The sequence below is a fragment of the Glycine soja genome, chromosome 1 (assembly GCF_004193775.1).
Source record: "Glycine soja cultivar W05 chromosome 1, ASM419377v2, whole genome shotgun sequence".
Taxonomy (NCBI): Eukaryota; Viridiplantae; Streptophyta; class Magnoliopsida; order Fabales; family Fabaceae; genus Glycine; species Glycine soja.
In genome coordinates, this window is record NC_041002.1 from 56,411,003 (window position 1) to 56,430,854 (window position 19,852).

At 34.6% G+C, this 19,852-nt stretch overlaps 1 protein-coding gene and 1 pseudogene across 1 annotated transcript; one reads left to right on the forward strand and one right to left on the reverse strand.

The window, feature by feature from the left end:
* Positions 1 to 308: 308 nt before the first annotated feature.
* Positions 309 to 1,421, reverse strand: LOC114398820 (F-box/kelch-repeat protein At3g06240-like). Its single transcript, XM_028360968.1, has one exon. The coding sequence runs from the start codon at positions 1,419 to 1,421 to the stop codon at positions 309 to 311; it is 1,113 nt and encodes a 370-aa protein (XP_028216769.1).
* Positions 1,422 to 10,646: 9,225 nt separating this feature from the next.
* Positions 10,647 to 19,826, forward strand: LOC114398913 (annotated as a pseudogene).
* Positions 19,827 to 19,852: the final 26 nt, after the last annotated feature.

Here is a 19,852-nt window from a genome sequence, read left to right on the forward strand (position 1 = left end):
ATCATGAAATTATATGTGATGGAAAGATTATCAACATTAATAGAAAAACAAATCACTCCAATACATGTAGACAGATTCAAATACGAGAACAAATTAAACTTCAAAACAAATTAACTGTCAACCTATTATTGACAATATTAAGAATAAAAAAGATATAGATGCTATAAATAGCATGTACCAACTCCAACGAGGATTGACCAACTTATACTTTTGACAATAGGAAAGGGAGATTACAAGATAGGCCAAGGAACCCAATTCACGCATTATGCCTTCTGCACACAATTTCAGACTTCAGTTGCTTTCACAAATTACTCAGGGAGTGATAGCAAACTCTCTCTGTACACACCACGGCGTACTAAAATACTACAATAGTCCACGTAGTGCCAACGTGCGCGATGTTCAAGCAAATCACCTTTCTTATTAAGTTTCACTAATGTCTTATGATTTGATCCCAAAAACTCATCTTTTTTGGTTAAACATATTGAGCAAAAGACAGGGAAAAAAGGATGACGCTGATTGTAAATTGGAACAAATAACTTGGTCCACGACGACTGCACTTTATATTCTTTCATCATCCAAATTCTAGTTCCATAACCCACTTGAGCAACACTGAGACACAGACATCCTTCCATGACCGTCAAATCATATATTGGATCTTTAAGGTCGAAATTAAGTGGTAGTGGAATTTCAAATAATTCCCTTTCCGTCACATCAAATGAAATAATCACAGCTCGAAGACGACGACGATCAAAGGGTTTAACAAACCAATGAAGAGCCCCATTAACGAACACTCCATGTCCACACAGAAGAGGATAATAAAAAACAGTACGCAAAATGCGACTCCATGAATTGGTTCTCAAGGAGAAACAATGGACATCCGTGCGGAACAACCATTTACATGATAAATTCACTATCACGTAGTCATCAGTTGATGAGTCATATCCAAAGCCAAATCGATCAAGATCGAAATCATATGTAGGATCATCCATCGCATAGCTAATTCCTTTCCGGAGACCCGTTGAAGGATTCCATATGATGAAACCAAAGACATCACCACGGGTTATCAAGAGTATAAATCCTCTACATGAACCCACCATATCTATCTGGCAATCATAATATTGGTCTTCGGGTGACGGAAGAGGAAAGTTAAAGACTACTTTGGCAGAATTATCATCATGAAGTGATGCCTCTATATCTATGCATTTAACTTGATGATCGTCGGCTGACACAAAAAATCTGGTGGTGGGTGTTGCAGCTAGGGCAAAGTGGGATCGAGCGAATTCTGGATCAGAAATAAGAGAAAACCATGACTTACACATGCATTTAAAACGCAATATCGATCTCACAGGCAACATCATCAGAATTTCTGTGATCAAATCCTCAGGGAGAGTACGAGGAAGGGTGGAATTCATATCTTTCATCTTTGGTTTTCTTTTTTTGCCAAACGTGAAACGCTTCAACAATTGAACGACTGTGACTGTATAGGATTTATAGATCGCACAAACAAAAAATATAAATGAGCCAAATCTTAAAGGGATAATAAAGATTTCAAATTATAAATAAACAAGATATTCTTATAATATGAATTATTTATATATTTTATGTCTTTCAAATTTCAAATATTATCTTTAACCTTTAATCTTTTAATTAAATATCGAGATATTTTATCAATTTGAAGATATGTTTTAGATAAATTAAATCTTTAAATTATTATAACTGTAATCTTAATAGATCTTAAAAATTCTGTTGTAATCCTAATTTATTGTGATCTTAAGATATTTTTTCTCTAACTTATTTGATACGCATTGCAAACCATAACTCATTAACTCTTAATTATCTTTTTAAAAATAGAATATTTATTATCTAATACTACGATTTAAAAAAGACTAATTTAAAAATTTAATCTTTTAACAAATTTTCGATTTTCCTTCTAAAAAAATATGATTTTATTATTTGATATATTTTTCTTCTTCTTAAATAACACTTTTTTGGTAAAGTATTCTTTTTGTCATTAATAATTTCTTTTATTTATACTTTTTTATTACTATTATTATTATTATTATTATTATTATTATTATTATTATTATTATTATTATTATTATTTCTTTAAATGTTGTGAATTTCTTATTTAATCCTTCTAAGTAAGAAAGTCAAACAATAATTCCTAAAAAAAAAGTCAAACAAGGAACACATTATTTTTTTTTAAATGTGAAATTCGTAATACTTAACGAAAAATAAATAATATTTACAAAAATTAAATGAAAATATATTTTAAGAAAAAATAATTCAAAAAATATAAAATAAAAGACCGGATGAAATTTATAAACTAGTGAGAGATAAAAGTTTGGCTAGTCATTTGAAATAAGTAGTTTATCCTTAATTCACTCTGGGCTTTAGAAGTATTTTTTCGTCATCACCAGTTTGTCGTGTGGTTCAAGCATGAATGCCAAGCCAATTTATGCATTTTCAATACAGAAATTACTTTGTTGTCGTATGTCTCAAACTTCATTTTCACCTTTACACACTATCAACTCAATTCCCAAAATTCAATAATTCATATTCAAATCTTATTTTTTCACATTTAATTTTTTAAAATATTTTATTCTAAAATTATTATTGTTTTAGTCAACTCATGAGTTAAGTGACTTCACTTGGTAGAAAAAACTCACTAATAACTAGATGGTGAAGGATGTTAGTATTAGATGACATATTATATAGACATTTTTTATTATCACGAGGTAGGTATAAAAAATTTATCAATTTTACTTAAAATTAATTTATCAAAAAATTTAATTAGTCACTTAATTAATATTAAGTCCTTTCTAACAAAGTCTATTATTCAATAAAATTCACTTTATTATAAATAAAATAAAATATTAAAAGTCTATTTGTAGCATTCTTTAACAAATCCTACCCTCAATTTTTTAGCCGAATGTTAAGTGCCAGGTATTGTGATTAATCTTCTAATCAAGTGCACGCAGGTCGGATAAAAAAAACCCAATTCAACCCTAACTTACACCCCTAGTTGTTTCAGTTAAAAGGAACAATCATATGAATCAATCAACTAAACCATTAGGATCAGCCTAATGGGGAAAACTTAGAATAGCATGCATAGGATCTTAAGTTTAAACCTCAATCAATCAATTAAAACTTTCTCCTTGATTTTACTTTTACTTAAATGCAAAATACGTTATTATTGTAACATCCCAATTTTTGTAATCTAGATTAAAAATAATTGTTATTTATAAATAAATAGAGTTTTAGAAAAATGATGAGATTTTATAAATAAATAAATAAGGAGATATAATTATTAATTAAAATAATGATTTGAGAAAAAATAAAAAGGGTATTTCATTTATTTGTTTGATAGAAAATAAAAGAGTTTGTTTTTATAAAATAAATAAATAAATAAATATAGAGCAAATAATAGGCTGAGTACCCTAGGTTTAAATAATTATGTTAAGTCAGGTGCCTCTTTTTGGTCTCATTTTCGTTTTTCCCCTTCTCCTTTCAAAATCCATTTTTTTTCGCAGCCCACTCTAAGAAAAACGACGATCTCGTACTCGTTCACCGTTGGATTATCGTGAAATTTGATTACCACGTTCGCAACGCAATTTCGAACATTATCACCGTTTGGAATTTCAAAATAATATCTGAGCTTAGAAGAAACTCCTTCGCATTGTAGCATTTTAATTTCCTGTAGAAATAAAAAACTGTTTCGGTAAAACTACGATCCCGGTTTAGTTAACCGTTGGATTTTCACGAAATTTGGATATGTTGTTCGAAATTTAATTGCGCACACTTTAAGGGCGACAAGTTGATGCTAGGTCCCTTTTTGGGCGACGAGTTAATGTTAAGTCCCTTTAAGGACGACAAGTTAATGATAAGACCCTTAAAGGACGACGAGTTAAAATTATTTTGAGAACAATTGAGGAGTCGTGTGTTTTGTACAGTTCATAGATAGAGTTTGTGTACTAAAATGTTTTCTGGGTTGGACCTAAATCAGGAGGGAGAGGCCCTGACGGACTCTTCGGAGTGTAGGCCTTGGGGGTCACACGGTTTGAGTGCTCCTTTAAGCTTATGTTGATCCCACATGGTTGGAGCATTCTCGCAAAACAAAGTGACCCTGACTGGTCTCCCTATGATATTACCTAGTGAAGGTGACTTGACTTACTAGTGTGTGGTTTGTCTTTTCATGAACTCCTAGACGCCCGACGAGGTTTTTCACTGACATGGTACCACATTGCATATAGGCTTGAGTCTTAGCATAACTGTTGCATACGCTTGCTAATTATTTATTATGAAATTGATGTGTTATTCTTGTGTATTGTGATTGATGATTGAAAGGTGTGATTGATGGATGAAAAGTGAGATTGATGAATGACAAAGTGATAAAATAATGTGAGATATGCTAAGTAAATTGTATTTGGCTACTATATGTTGTCTTGTTTCTCTCTAGTAGTTAGGAATGTGATAACTCACTCTCGGTTTGCTGTTTGTGTTTGGATCCTGTGATGATCTTGAAAAACCTCATGCTAGAGGACATGGGAACACCACGCTCTGATAGGATGTGACATTAGGATATATGTTCTATATTAATTGTATGAAACTTAGATGACCTTGTTTGAGCTGAGATGACATTATTATTTATTTGAACAAGTTTGAATATAATGTAGAAGAAAGTGAATGTGAGTCTTTTACCCATTTGAAAGACTTGTATTTAAAAATATTTTTTAATTAATATTTGAATTTTTATTCCTTTATTAATATATATGTGAGGGGTAGAGGGTGTCACAATTATGACTAAAAAAATGTTTTTTTGAACTTAGTTCAAATTCACTTTCTAATTAGTTCAAACATTTTTATTTATTTATTTATTATTCTCTTAAAACTTAAGCAATCCAATTCATGAATAAGAATAACCCTATAATTGACTAAGATGAGCTCGAATCACTAACTTTGCACCATCGATTCTCAAAGATATTGAAAAGTAAAAAATGACAAAAAAAAAATTATTGTGCTAGCTTAGGTTTTTGATATTTTAAATGACCATCAAGGTTCAATATCAATTTAGAGGAAAGTTACAATAACATGTTTGAAAAGACAAACCGCAAAAAGAAGAAACACAGGACAAAAGAAAACTTATTTTTCGCTAATGAAGAAAACGGGGCAGGATGGGAAAGAATTGGTGAAATAAGTGTATACGTACCCTTGTTTTAGTTATGTTTCTTTACATTTTAAAAGTTTAGATGTCATTATATTTTCTTCTCACTTTGTTCATTTTTTCTTTCAATACAAATATATAAAAATATTTTCATTTTCTCCTTATAAAAAATTAAAGTTGGAAAATAATTGCGCATATTTAAACGTGGATAAAAATCATTTCATGTAACTTCCATTAATAGCTGATGGTGCAATCTTTGGCCATTCCTATTTTCTTTCATCTAACTTCTCTACCTTTTTCTTTTGATTCAAACAATAATTTTTTTGCTCAAACCAATTAGCGGGACTTCGGATCATTGCTTACTGGCTTCCATCACCGCTTTTCAAGACCCAAACAGAACCTTTTGAGACACATAACTCCCTCATGACCTAAAATTGTTTTAAAAAAAGACAAAAAGACAAACAAAACAACCATTAATTGAAACGAAACGGGGAAAACATGATCAAATTTATGGATGATTTTGCAACAATTGTTCCCTCCATGTCAAGATCATTATCTGATTTCAATTAATATTTGCAAGATGTGGTTTATTGTTATTGACCGAGTCTATAGGAATTTGTTAGTGGATTTTAATACGTGTATGTATTTTCTGTTTTGCATGTTCAGACAGTGCCTAGTCTGATGGTAGAACGTTGAGTTGTAATGCCTATATATAGGCTGTTTTATTGATGAATACAGTGTCAAGTTAATCCAGAATTTCCTCTTACATCTAATAGTTCCTCTACTCAATTCTTTTTATCACTTCCCACATTTATGTAGGTAGGTATCACAATTTGGTTAATTTGGACTTGAATTGTGGACAGATCGATAGGAGCTCAAATGAAACTGATGACAATGAATCCCCGAATATAAAATTTGTTTTTATGAAGATATCTGATGCTGCAAAAGCCAAACTCATGGAAGCATTCATTCACAGATAAGCTGAGAGTTTCTGTCATGCTTTCCATAATGATCTTCCCAATGGTGGTGTAGATCGTTTCTATTAATCTAATTCATTCAATGAGAAGCTGAAAACTTTTGTCTAGAGGGCACGAGATAGTTCAACAATGTGATTACAATTCTCTTTGAATGTTTAGCCTTATTTTCTATGGGTAAAACTTTTTTTTTTGGGACTAGTTTTTTGTCCCTTTTTGCTTCTTCTTAGACAAAAAAATCTGGGCAAGCTATCCTATGGTGCATGACTTCTAGCTAAGATAGTCTATTACCTGCGAGACCAGTTATGTCATACTCATTTGAACATAATTAGCTTGGCTATATTTTCTATATGTCGAGTGGAATTGTTTTTACTCTCATAAAATAATTTAAAAAACGAAAAAGAAGAAAAATGACTGATCCAAAACTAATGTGGTTCCCTTCACTGTGGGGTTTTGGTGTAATGATGTTAAGTATTCAGCATATAGTGTGGTCGCCTACAATGTGGGTTTTGATGTTAGGGAAGTATCCCCACGACGTATGTTAATCTCCCTGTATGTGATGCATTAGTCATATTTGTCTAGAGTGTTTTACAGTTCTATAAAATCAATGATGGAGATAAATGCTCAAACTTAATTTAATTGATGAATATGGTTCTTCATTTTTTTTCTTCAGTTATTTAAAAATAAAATAAAAGGAAGTGGAACTCCATATCAGCCAAATGAGATTAAATTTTTTTCTAACTCTCCCTTTTTTTGTAAAACTGAAATAATAATATTTCCTACCGTGTTGGATATAAGAAAAAAAAAACCTTCTTGTTAGTTAGTCTCAAATATAAATAAATTTCACCTTATTAATAAAATTATTTTTAAAATACTTTTCATTTTATTGAGATTTTATTTCCAATGATTTTTTATTTATTTTTAATATCAAGTTCTACGGAATAGTTTATAAAAAAAACTTATAATAACTCATAAAACATTAAACGCACAAATGATCTTACCACATGTGGAGGGGGTCAAATGCTACTGGAACCTGGGGGCTGGGCGACTGTATGTAGTCCTCAGGGTCTACGGCTGGTGCATCTCTCCGCTGGTCACCTTCCTGGGTCGATATCATGAATGAATGAGATATGCGGAAAAACCACTCCATGTAATCCGCAGATACCTGCCCAGGCACTAGACAAACCTGACCCGCAGGTAGTAAGTGATCCGCAAATTGCATCCACCTGTCATCTATCTGATCGTATGACAATCGTGCACTAACAGGCAGCGGAGGGATGCTCTGGATGTAACCGAACTGGCGTACCACCCTCTCCGGTCGAGCTGTGATGACCATAGGACCCATCTAAGCTGACCCTGGAAAGATGAAATCTCCTGAAACGCCCTAACCCCCCGATGCTTCGAAAACAGCAACCAGGACGCATCTGTGACGATCAAACCATCACAACGTGCCCTGTAGGATGCTCCTGTGATTCCCTTCATGTGCGCCTTCGACGTCAACCACCGGGAAGCACGTGGGGACGTCTCCTGGTACGTATCGTCAGTCACGCACTGATGCACACTAGGAAAGTGCTCATAGATCCAACACTACACAATAATTGAGGTTAACATAACATAAAAACATGTTTAAATCATAATCGAACATAACATGTTAATAAACACAAAATTTACCTGAAGTAGCGTCAAGTACCCCGCAAGCTGTCGGGTGGTGGTCCTACAAGCCTCATCTAATTGGTCATACATATGAACCAGCGCGGCAACTCCTCAAGCGTAACCACCACTATGAGCGAGGTCCCGAAAAGCGTCAAGGTGGACCACATGCACGTATGTTGCACTCTTATTAGCAAAAAGAGTGCAACCGACAAGGTGCAGCAGATAAGCGCGAGCTGCGACAATCCATCGCCGGGCCTGACATCTCGTCTCATAAATGTCTCGAACCCATCCTAATCGTACATATGCTCCACGTGTGAGTGTTGTCTCGGCTCTGGCCTCCTCGGCAGACACTTCCAGCAACTCCGTAAGCAAAAATCTGGTCTCCTCCGTAGAAAGAGCGTGGAAACTGTGCAAGCCGCCAGTGATGGGCAAATGTAGGATTGACGACAGATCATCCAATGTGACCGTCAGCTCTCCTACAGGAAGGTGGAAGGTGCTAGTCTCACTGTGCCACCTCTCCACAAATGCGGATATAAGTTCAGGATCGCCAGTAATAACTGAACAATCTATCAGTGGACTTAATCTTGTGGCAGCCACCAGGCCTTCAATCTCAGGCACTGGCCTCCCAATCAGTGTCATCTTCCTCCCATGTGACACTAACTTCAAATCAGGACGTTCCTGATTTGAAGTACAAATTATACAATTATTAAAAAAAATTAATCACAAACAAATAAATCAACAATGATAAATAATTAACAAATTAAAATACCTGTCCACTACAAACAACATGTGCAACATGCTCGGCAAATGATGTGAGCACTGATGGGTCACGTGGACCACCAAGGAATGCCTCAGCAGCATCATCACCATCTGACCCCTCACCACTATCAGCAACCGGTGCGTCCGCACGCATCTCAGGTGCCTCCGCAGCCTGCTCAGGGACATCGTCAGTCATGTCAGCGACGTCCTCAGCCATATCACGTCCCTCCGCAGTCATCTGATGAACGCGTAGCCTACGGACTGAGGCAGTAGGCCTACGCCTCTCGGAAACATCAGCAGCATTCTGATCATCAGGTCTATCTCTGCCTACAAGTCTGCCTATGGCACGACCTAAACCTCGTGTTCTGGCCTTGATCTACAAATCATGTCGAACACGTATTTTTTTCGGTCAAAATATACACAATTTTTTTTATAAAAAAAACAACTTTATTTATAAACAAATAAGACTAACTTAAGTCAAACTATTTTAAAACATACACAACATAATTTTTTTAAAAAAATTAAACAACTTCATTTATAAAAAAAACACAACTAATGTAAAAAAAAAATTATTACTAAACATGCACAACTTAATTTTTTTTTAAAAATAAACAACTTCATTTAAAAAAAACACAACTAATGTAAAATTAATTAAATAAAAAATATCCACAACTTAATTTTAAAAAAATAAACAACTTCATTTAAAAAAAAAACACAACTAATGTAAAATTAATTAAATAAAAAATATCCACAACTTAATTTTAAAAAAATAAACAACTTCATTTAAAAAAAAACACAACTAATGTAAAATTAATTAAATAAAAAATATCCACAACTTAATTTAAAAAAAATAAACAACTTCATTTAAAAAAACACAACTAATGTAAAATTAATTAAATAAAAAATATCCACAACTTAATTTTAAAAAAATAAACAAATTTATTTAAAAAAAAACACAACTAATGTAAAATTAATTAAATAAAAAATATCCACAACTTAATTTTAAAAAAACACAACTAATGTAAAATTAATTAAATAAAAAATATCCACAACTTAATTTAAAAAAAAATATAAACAACTTCATTTAAAAAAAAGCACAGCTAATGTAAAATTAATTAAATGAAAAATATCCACAACTTAATTTTAAAAAAATAAACAACTTCATTTAAAAAAAACACAACTAATGTAAAATTAATTAAATAAAAAATATCCACAACTTAATTTAAAAAAAAATAAACAACTTCATTTATAAAAAAATACACAACTAATGTAAAATTAATTAATTAATAAAAAAATTTCCACAACTTAATTTTAAAAAAATAAACAACTTCATTTATAAAAAAAAACACAACTGATGTAAAATTAATTAATCAGTAAACATCCACAACTTTATTTTTAAAAAAATACTTCTTTTATAATAAAATAAACAACTTTATTTATATCATTTATAAAAAAAATTAGTATTTTTAAAAAATTTCCGAAACGCACACAACTTTATTTATAAAAATAAACAACTTCATTTATAAACAAAAAACACTAATTTTAAAAAATAAACAATAAACAAAAACAAACACAACTTATTTTATAAACAAAAAAATAAATAATTTACAATTTAATATTTACTAAAAATACACAATTTAAATTATAAAAAAAACATGACATAAAAAATCCAAGCCTCATTTTTCATAAAATCTCAAAAACAAAAATAATAAAAAAAATATAATAATTATTTTTTTTAAAAATAACAAAACAATTTTTGTTTAAAAAAAAAAAACACTTCCGGAAGAAGTGATTCTTCTGAAACAATTTCGAAAGAACCACTTCTTCCGGAAAGCTCTTCCGGAAGACGTTTGGTTACTTCCGGAAGATCACTTCTTCCGGAAAGCTTCTTCCGGAACTTCCGGAAGAACCCATAACGGGTCTTCCGAAAGGTTCCGTCGTAAACCTCTTTCCCCATTTTTTCCGGCCTCTCCTGCTCTCGTCTTCTATCCTATGGTTCCGCTAACCTATGTTTCTTCTAACCTAGCCTAATGCTACAACTACACAGTGCATAATAAAAGCTAATGGAAGGTTAACGACACCTACCTCGAACGAAAATGGCATCCAACCAAAACAAAAGCAGCAGCCGGGCTCGCGGAGGAGGAGAACTCACAGGGTCGCGGAAGAGGGAAAAGCAGAAGCAAGAGGAGGAGAGGGCGTGAGTGATTCCGGGAGAGGAGAGGGAAACGTTTTTAAATGTTTTAAATTTTTTGACTGAAGGGCAAAATCGTACTTTCAATAAATTGCTGGGTGCACCAACAATATTGCTGGGTGCACCTAGCAACTCCTGTGTGGGCAAGCTATCATATGGTGCATGAATTCTAGCTAAGATAGTCTTTGCATATTACCTGCGAGACTACAGTTATGTCATACTCATTTGATCCAAAACTAATGTGGTTCCCTTCACTGTGGGTTTTGATGTAATGATGTTCCGTATTCAGCATATAGTGTGGTCGCCTACAATGTGGGTTTTGATGTTACAGGGAAGTATCCCCACTACTTATGTTAATCTCCCTCCCTCTATGTGGTGCATTAGTCATATTTGTCTAGAGTGTTTTACAGTTCTATAAAATCAATGATGGAGATAAATGCTCAAACTTAATTGATGAATATGGTTCTTAATTTTTTTTTCAGTTATTTAAAAATAAAATAAAAGGAAGTGGAACTCCATATCAGCCAAATCAGATACGAGATTAAATTTTTTTCTAACTCTCCCTTATTTTTTTTTGTAAAACTGAAATAAGAATATTCCCTACCGTGTTGGATATAAGAAAAAAAAAACCTTCTTGTTAGTTAGTCTCAAATATAAATAAATTTCACCTTATTAATGAAATTATTTTTTAAATACTTTTCATTTAATTGAGATTTTATTTCCAATGACTTTTTATTTATTTTTAATATCAAGTTCTACGGAATAGTTTATAAAAAAAATTTATTTTAAATGAGATTGATATAATTAAATAATGCTAACTAACTTATTAGGACGAAATAGTTATTTATTTATTTACTTACGAGTCCACATGAAATACATAGTGAATCTAAGAATATAAATGTGAAGAAGACAGAGACTGGAAATGACGTTTTGTACAAGATTTCCTTTTGTCGGGGTGTTTATTCTAATGTCAGAAAATGTTGAACCAATTTTACTTTTTACAGACTCACTGCTCGACTGTGTGGCATTAGAAGTTATGTGATTACTTTTAAACAATAAATCCAGTTGTTATAATGTGCCAAAGATGCTATAACTATAATTTACAAGTGCGAGTAATTAAGGAAATGATGGTTGATTCGGGTCTATGCTTATGTTACTTAATCCAATAACTGAAGTGATGTTATGTTTATGCAGACATAGATACCAAAGTTAAAGCAATGATCAAGCTGATTGATGAGGAAGCAGATTCATTTGCAAGGAGGGCAGAAATGTACTATAAGAAGCGTCCGGAGCTCATGAAATTAGTGGAGGAGTTCTACCGAGCATACCGTGCTTTAGCAGAGAGATACGATCATGCAATGGGAGAGCTATGCCATGCCCACAAAACAATGGCAGAAGCATTTCCCAACCAAGCACATTACATGCTGACCGATGATTCGCAGGGTGTTGAATCACACACTCCAGGAGTGCCTTGTCCAAATTATTCCGAGTCTGAGCATGCAGAGAAAGCAGATAGTGAAGTTCAAACCTTGAGGAAAGCCCTGGCCAAAATACAGTCTGACAAGGATGCTATCTTTCTTCAGTATCAGAAGAGTATGGAGAAGTTATCCGAAATGGAAAGAGATCTTAATAAGGCACAAAAAGATGCTGGAGGCCTTGATGAAAGAGCAAGTAAAGCAGAAATTGAAACTAGAGTGTTGCAGGAAGCACTGGCACATCTAAAGTCTGACAACGAAGCTAGTCAAGTTCAGTACAACCAGTGCCTAGAAAGTATAGCTAAACTGGAGACTCTGTTATCTCTTGCCCAGCTGGATGTCAAGGAATTTGATGAGAGAGCTTCTAAGGCTGAAATTGAAGCCAAAAATCTAAAGCAAGAACTAGGCCAGTTGGAAGCTCAGAAGGATGCTGGTCTTCTTAGATACAAGCAGTGTGTTGAAAAGATTTCAGTTTTGGAGGCCAAGATAACCCTTGCTGAGGAGAATTCCAGGATGTTAAATGAGCAACTTGAAAGAGCAGAACTGGAAGTTAAAGCGCTTATAAAAGATCTTGCTGAACTGAATGAAGAGAAAGAATCTTTAGCTGTCCTTTACCATCAATGCTTGGAGAAGATATCTAAAATGGAGAATGAAATTTTGCTTGCCCAAGAAAATTCTGAAAAACTAAATAGAGAAATTGAGAAAGGGGCTGAAAAACTCAAGACTTCTGAAGAACATTGTGATATGTTGGAGAAATCGAATCAATCTCTTCGACTAGAGGCTGAAAATCTGCTGCAGAAGATAGCTATGAAGGATCAAGCACTTTTAGAGAAGCATGCTGAGATAGAGAGGCTGCAGACTCTAGTGCATGAAGAGCATTCTCACTTTCTTGAGATTGAATCTACTCTACAGACTCTGCAGAAGTTGTACTCTAAGTCACAACAGGAGCAAGGAAGTCTTGTTATGGAGCTTAAATATGGGCTTCAGTTGTTGAAGGATTTGGAGTTTCCGAAACAGGGTTTTAAGGAAGAAATGCAAGAGAATGTGAAAGAAAACAGGATCCTGAATGAACTTACTTTCTCTTCCACTAGGACGTTATTAAGAAGGCAGCAAACAGAAATCTCTAAATTAAAGGAGATCAAAGAGAAACTGGAACGAGAGCTTGTTGTAAACTCTGAAGAAAACAATGCCCTCCAGCAGGAAGCTCATCAAATAAAGAATGATATCCAGCTCTTGAATAATAAATATCATGCTATGCTGGAACAACTACAGACTTTAGGTTTGGATCCTAAATGTTTTGCAGCATCTGTGAAAGATTTACAAAATGAGAACTCAAATCTAAAGGAGGTCTGCAAGATGGAACGTAATGAGAAAGAAGCTCTTCATGAAAAGTCAAAGGATATGGATGAACTTTTGATTGAGAATGCCTTTATGGAATTTTCCCTCTCAAGATTAAATGATGAATTAGATGGATTAAGATTAACAGTGAGGAAATTTAAGAGTCTTGCCAAGTTCGCCAGGAAGAAAAATCTACGGTCGTTGATGAGAAATCAGCTCTACTTTCACAGTTACAAATAGTCACTGAAAGTATGCAGAAACTATTGGAGAAGAATGCCTTGTTAGAGAAGTCCCTCTCTGATTCAAAGATTGAGCTGGAAGGTTTGAAGGCTAAATCAACTGACTTGGAAGAATTCTGCAAGTTGCTAAATGATGAGAAGTACAATCTTCTAAACGAAAGAAGCATCCTGGTATCTCAGTTGGAAAGTGTTGAGGCTAAACTAAGAAACCTGGAAAAGTTGTTTACCAAATTAGAAGAAAAATATGCAGACTCGGAGAAGGACAAAGAAAGCACGGGCAATCAAGTAGAAGAGCTCCGTGCTTCATTTTTGGTGCAAAAGGAAAAGCATGCAAATCATAAACACTTGAGTGAAGTCCGACTGACAAATTTGGAGAATCTTTTTCATGCACTACAGGAAGAACTGTGGTTGGGGAAGATTGAATTTGAAAAAGAAGTTGACAAAGCTGTAAATGCTCAGATGGAGATGTTCATTTTGCAAAGTTGTATAGAAGATCTGGGGCAGAAGAACTTGGCCTTGTTAACTGAATGTGAAAAGCATGTTGAGGCATCAAAAATTTTCTAACAAAGTTATCTGAGTTGGAGACTGAAAACTTTATGCAACTGATGGAAGAAGAGTTTTTGTTACATGAAATTAGAAAGCTTAAAATGGCTATTCATCAAGTGTGTGGGGCTCTTCAGATTGATCCATATGGTGTGCACGACAAAGGAATCAAGCAAGAGGAAATGCCAACATTGCATATTTTAGACATCATTGAGGGCTTGAAAAGTTCTTATGTGAAAAGCCAAGAGGAGAAGCAGAAGCTCCTTGTAGAGAATTCTGTCCTCCTAACTTCACTTAGCAAAATCGATCTGATAGAGAAAAAATGGAGTCAGAGAAAAAGATCATGGAGCAAGAGTTTGAGAGCATGAGACAGAAGAATGCAATGTTGCAGAAAGAGAACGTTGAACTTCTAGAGAAGAACAGGCAACTGAGGACTGAAGTTGTGACACCCTCTACCCCGACATATATATAAATAAACAAAATATATAAAAATATCGGTAACCAAATTCACACGGGTAAAAGGTCCACATTCACTTCACTATTATCAATTAAAACTTATTAAAACATATTCGCCTCAAAATAAAGCCGTCAAAATTTACATAGATATTTTATTAAATCAGTGAAATAAAATAAAATAAACTAACATCATGCAATTAATATAAAAACTTATGTCCCACTGTCACATTCTATCAGAGCGTTGTGTCTCGACGTCCTTCAGCATAATGTTCCTTAAAGCAATTCACCTAGTCATCTGCTCCCCCGAACACAAAGTTCAAGATCATCACAGGATCCAAACACAAACAATACACGGGGAGTGAGTTATCACATTCCTAACTAATAGAGAAACAAAACAGCTAAATATACATATCATATAAATCAAATAAAACTTACACGTAATTCACGTAATTCCACCACTTTGTCATTCAAAGTTCACTTTTCATCCATCAATCACACTTTTCAATCATCAATCACATTACACAAGAATCACACGCTCTGATCAAGACATAATAACACATCAATTTCATAATAAACAATCAGCAAGCGCATGAAACAGTTATACTAAGACTCAAGCCTATATGCAATGTGGTACCATGTTAGTGAACAAACTCGTCGGGCTCCTAGGAGTACATGACAAGACAAACCACACACTGACAAGTCAAGTCACTCTCACTAGGTAATATCATAGGGAGACCAGTCAGGGTCACAGTGTTTTGCAAGAATGCTCCAACCATATGGGATCAACATAGGCTTAAAGGAGCACTCAAACCGTGTGACCCCCAAGGCCTACACTCTGAAGAGTCCGTCAGGGCCTCTCCCTCCTGATTCAAGTCCAACCCAGAAAATATTTTAGCACACAGACTCTATCTATGAACTGTACAAAACACACGACTCCTCAATTGTTCTCAAAATAATTTTAACTCGTCGCCCTTTAAGGGTCTTATCATTAACTCGTCGCCCTTAAAGGGACTTAACATTAACTCGTCGCCCAAAAAGGGACTTAGCATCAACTCGTCGCCCTAAAAGGGACTTAACATCAACTCGTCGCCCTAAAAGGGACTTAGCATTAACTCGTCGCCCTTGAAGGGACTTATGATCATGTGATTATACAATTCATAGTTCACAACTCAATGCACATATATATCTCAATCATATACATACTCAATTTATCACATACACTTAATCCCAATCACAATGGTATAATCTTAATTTAACATGTTATCACACCTCATGAATCATATACACTTTACCTATGAACTATGCAATACACACATTTACTAAATTGTTTTCAAAATTATTTTAACTCGTCGGGTTCCCACAGTGGATCCCATCACAATACTCGTCGCCCTTAAAGGGTCTTACAATTGTGTGATTGCACAATTCATAGTTCACAACTCAATACACATCTCATCTCAATACACATGTATTTCATCATCTATCACATGTTCAATTTATCACATACGCACAGTTTGAATCATCATTTCATAACCTAAACATAACAATTTATACAAAAGATTTTATCACAACATGGGATATAAAACCTCTAAAATAGTTTCTCACAATTGTATCAAAATCAATTAATCAAAATCATGGATTAAACACAAAGACATCAAGAGCACTCAAGTTTATCAATCAATTCTCATCAGGACATCAATTGGTACATAGAACACAATAATATTGTATTCATAATCATAAATAAAAATTATAATTCAATAAACATCCCAAAATAAACCCAAATTTAGTTCTCTAAGGATCCCTACACATGTTCTCACTAACCCCCAATTGTGAATAACTCATCCCTTACCTCTGAGCGGACTCACGTGTCTTCCGACAACGATAGCGGCATCTCTAGCGATTCCCTGAGATTCCTCTGGTTTCTCCTTCGACTGTTCCGATAGAATTCTCGAACGTCAGAGAGACGGAGAAGAGATTGCAGCCTCCACTTGTACTGTCTTCATGCGATTCCTTTTTCTCCCTCCACGAATATTATCTTGCAAATCCCAACGGTGAAAGTGTGCGCAATTGAATTTAGAACAACATATCCAAATTTCATGAAAATCCAACGGTTAACGAAACCGGGATCACCGAGACAGTTATGCGTTTCTGCGGGAAAATAAAAGGCTACAATGCGAAGGGTTTTCCTCTAAGCTCAGACATGATTTTGAAATTCCCAACGGTGAAAATGTTCGAAATTGGATTGCGAACATGCTGCTAAAATTTCACGACGATCCAACGGTAAATGAGTCCGAGATCGTCGTTTTTCTGAGACAGATTTGGTGGACTGCGGAAAAAAGAAAGGGTTTTGAGTGGAGAAAAACGAAAATGAGGGGAAGAGGAGGCACCTGACTTAACATAGCTATTTATACCTAGGGTACTCAGCCTATTATTTGCTTTATATTTATTTATTTATTTATTTTTTTACTAAAAAACTTTTTAAATTTATTTACGAAAAATTGGAATGTTACATAAGTAGCCAATGGAGAAGAAAGAGACAATGCATCAAAGTACAAATTGGCAACCCTGCATGCGGAGTTGATAGATTTGCAGACAAAAAATCAAGTGTTTCAGGGAGGAGAAAAATTCACTGCTTAGGAGTGTTTTGGACCTCAAAGATGCAATGTTCGTGGCTGAAGATGAAAACAGTGTAATACTCCATGAGGTACTAGCTCTAAGCAACCTCAACTTGGTTTATGAGAGCTTTCTCACCCAGAAAGTCATCGAACAAAAAGCTCTTTCTGAACATCTCAGCAGCAATCTTAGCCGTTTAAACAGTGACCTCAATCAGGAACTTGGTGTGTTAAGGAAGAAGTTTGAGCTGAAAGAAGAAGAGAGTGTTTATCTGAATGAGGCTACTAAGAGGATGGATAAAGAGCTGCGGGAAATCAAAAATGCAAATTGTCATTTAAGTCATCAAGTTGAAAATTCAGAGAATCTTCTCAAGAAGAAAGACATAGAGCTGCTAGAAATTGAGACAAGGCTGAAGGCTGCAGAGAAATTGAATGGGGAGTTTTGTAGATATATTGAGGAGCTGAAGATGGATCAAGAAGAATCAAGATTGATCAGAGAAAACCTAGACAGGCAGATTCTTGAACTATCAGAAAATTGCATGAATCAGAAAAGAGAAATTGAACACTTTAATGAAGAAAATAGAAGCTTTCAGTCCGTGATGAGATCATTACTTCATGAAGTTGAACAACACAAGGTTAGAGAACAAGCACTGAATACAGAGTTGCAGGACAAAACAAATGAATGCCAACTTTGTGAGGCTGAGGCAGCTTCGTTCTATTTGGAGCTTCAGATTTCATCCATTAGTGAAGAACTGCTGAAAGGCAAGGTCACTGAGCTTACTGGAGTTTTCAAGAGACTTGATGATGAAAGTGCTGGAAAAGGCTTGTTGATTGAATAAATGATAGAAAGAATCAGTTTACTGGAAAAGGAAATTAGAGGACAGAAGGGGCAGTTATCTGCATATACTCCAATGATTACTTCTTTGAAAGAGGATTTTGCATCTCTAGAGCGCACTTACTTTCTTTTGACCAATAAAACTTTTGCTGTAGGCAACGGAGAACAGAAGGTATCATCCTGTTTCACCTAGATATCATGTACTTGTATTTTCTTCTTCCTCTTCTCTTGTCAAAAAAGCTTATGCAGTTCACTTATATTTTCTATTTATCCATGTCTATCATGAATTTTTATCCAGGATGTAGCCATTGAGACTTGTCTCCAAGAAGAACTTAGCTATCAAAGTTTAAAAGGAAGTGAAAGCTCCTTAACACCAGATGGGGTTGCAGATTTGCTGAGCATGCAGACGAGGATTAGAGTAGTTGAAGAGTTTATGATGGAAGAACTTGAAAGACGTGTGAAGAAGGAAAGTTTGACCGCAAATGTCAAAGCAGAAGCTGTAACAGAAATGAATGAGCATTCAAATTTGGAAGTTGGCACATATCCAGAAATTGACGACAGAAAAGTGGTGATGAAAATTAAGAAAGACAACAGCAAACGAGGCCATAATGCATGGAGGACAAAATCTCAGAAAAGGTTAATAATGATAGACATTCCTCTTGATGACTACAAGGATGATCCAGACTTCAACAAGTATGGCAAGAGAGATCACACTAGGATTGATAATCATATGCTTGAGTTATGTGAAACTGATCAGCATGATGTTACTGAAGAAAATAAACAGAATTCTGTTTCACTAGAGGATGTAATTACATGCCATGAGTCAGAAAGATGCCAAAATTACTCTTCAGAATTGGAGACAGAGAAGGAATTAGGGGTTGACAAGCTAGAGTTATGGAAGACTCGAAAAGAGACAACAAGTGAAGATAGCAAGAGGAAAATTCTGGAGAGGCTTGCCTCTGATTCTCAGAGGCTTGCCATTCTTAAAATGACACTGCAAGACTTGAAGAAGAAACCGGAGACACAGAAGAAAAGCAGCAAGGTAAATGAGATTGAGTATGAAACAGTAAAAAGACATATAGAAGATGTTGAGGAAGCTGTCATGAAACAAATAGGCATATATGATCAACTGGCAAAGGATACTGAAGAGTGCACATCCTCATCTTCGGACACAAGCACAATGCAGTTGGAAAAGCAAGGAGGACAAACGCAAAGAAAAAAGCTAACAGAACAAGCTCGAAGAGGTTCTGAACAGATAGGAAGGTTGCAGTTTGAGGTGCAGAACATCCAGTATATTCTGCTCAAACTGGCTGATGTGAAGAACAACAAATGCAAAAACAAAAACTCTAGACCAGCAGGTGTGTTGCTGAAGGACTTTATTCGCATTGGAAGGAAAAATAGCAGAAGGCGCCGTAAGGGGTGTGTTTGTGGATGTTCAAGGCCTTCAACTAATGAGGACTAAGTCAGATACAGTATGTTGTGAGTACTTTTTTCGTTTGTGATGTTTTCTATAACATTGTTAACATAGCTAGTAAAATTGAAGGTTTGTCATAAGAAATAAGAGATCAATCAGTTTAGGCTTTGATGTAATGATGTTACGTATTCAGCATATAGTG

Excerpts from the sequence above, each read along its gene's own strand:
- LOC114398820 (XM_028360968.1), bottom strand. The coding sequence starts at position 1,421 with ATGAAAGATATGAATTCCACCCTTCCTCGTACTCTCCCTGAGGATTTG.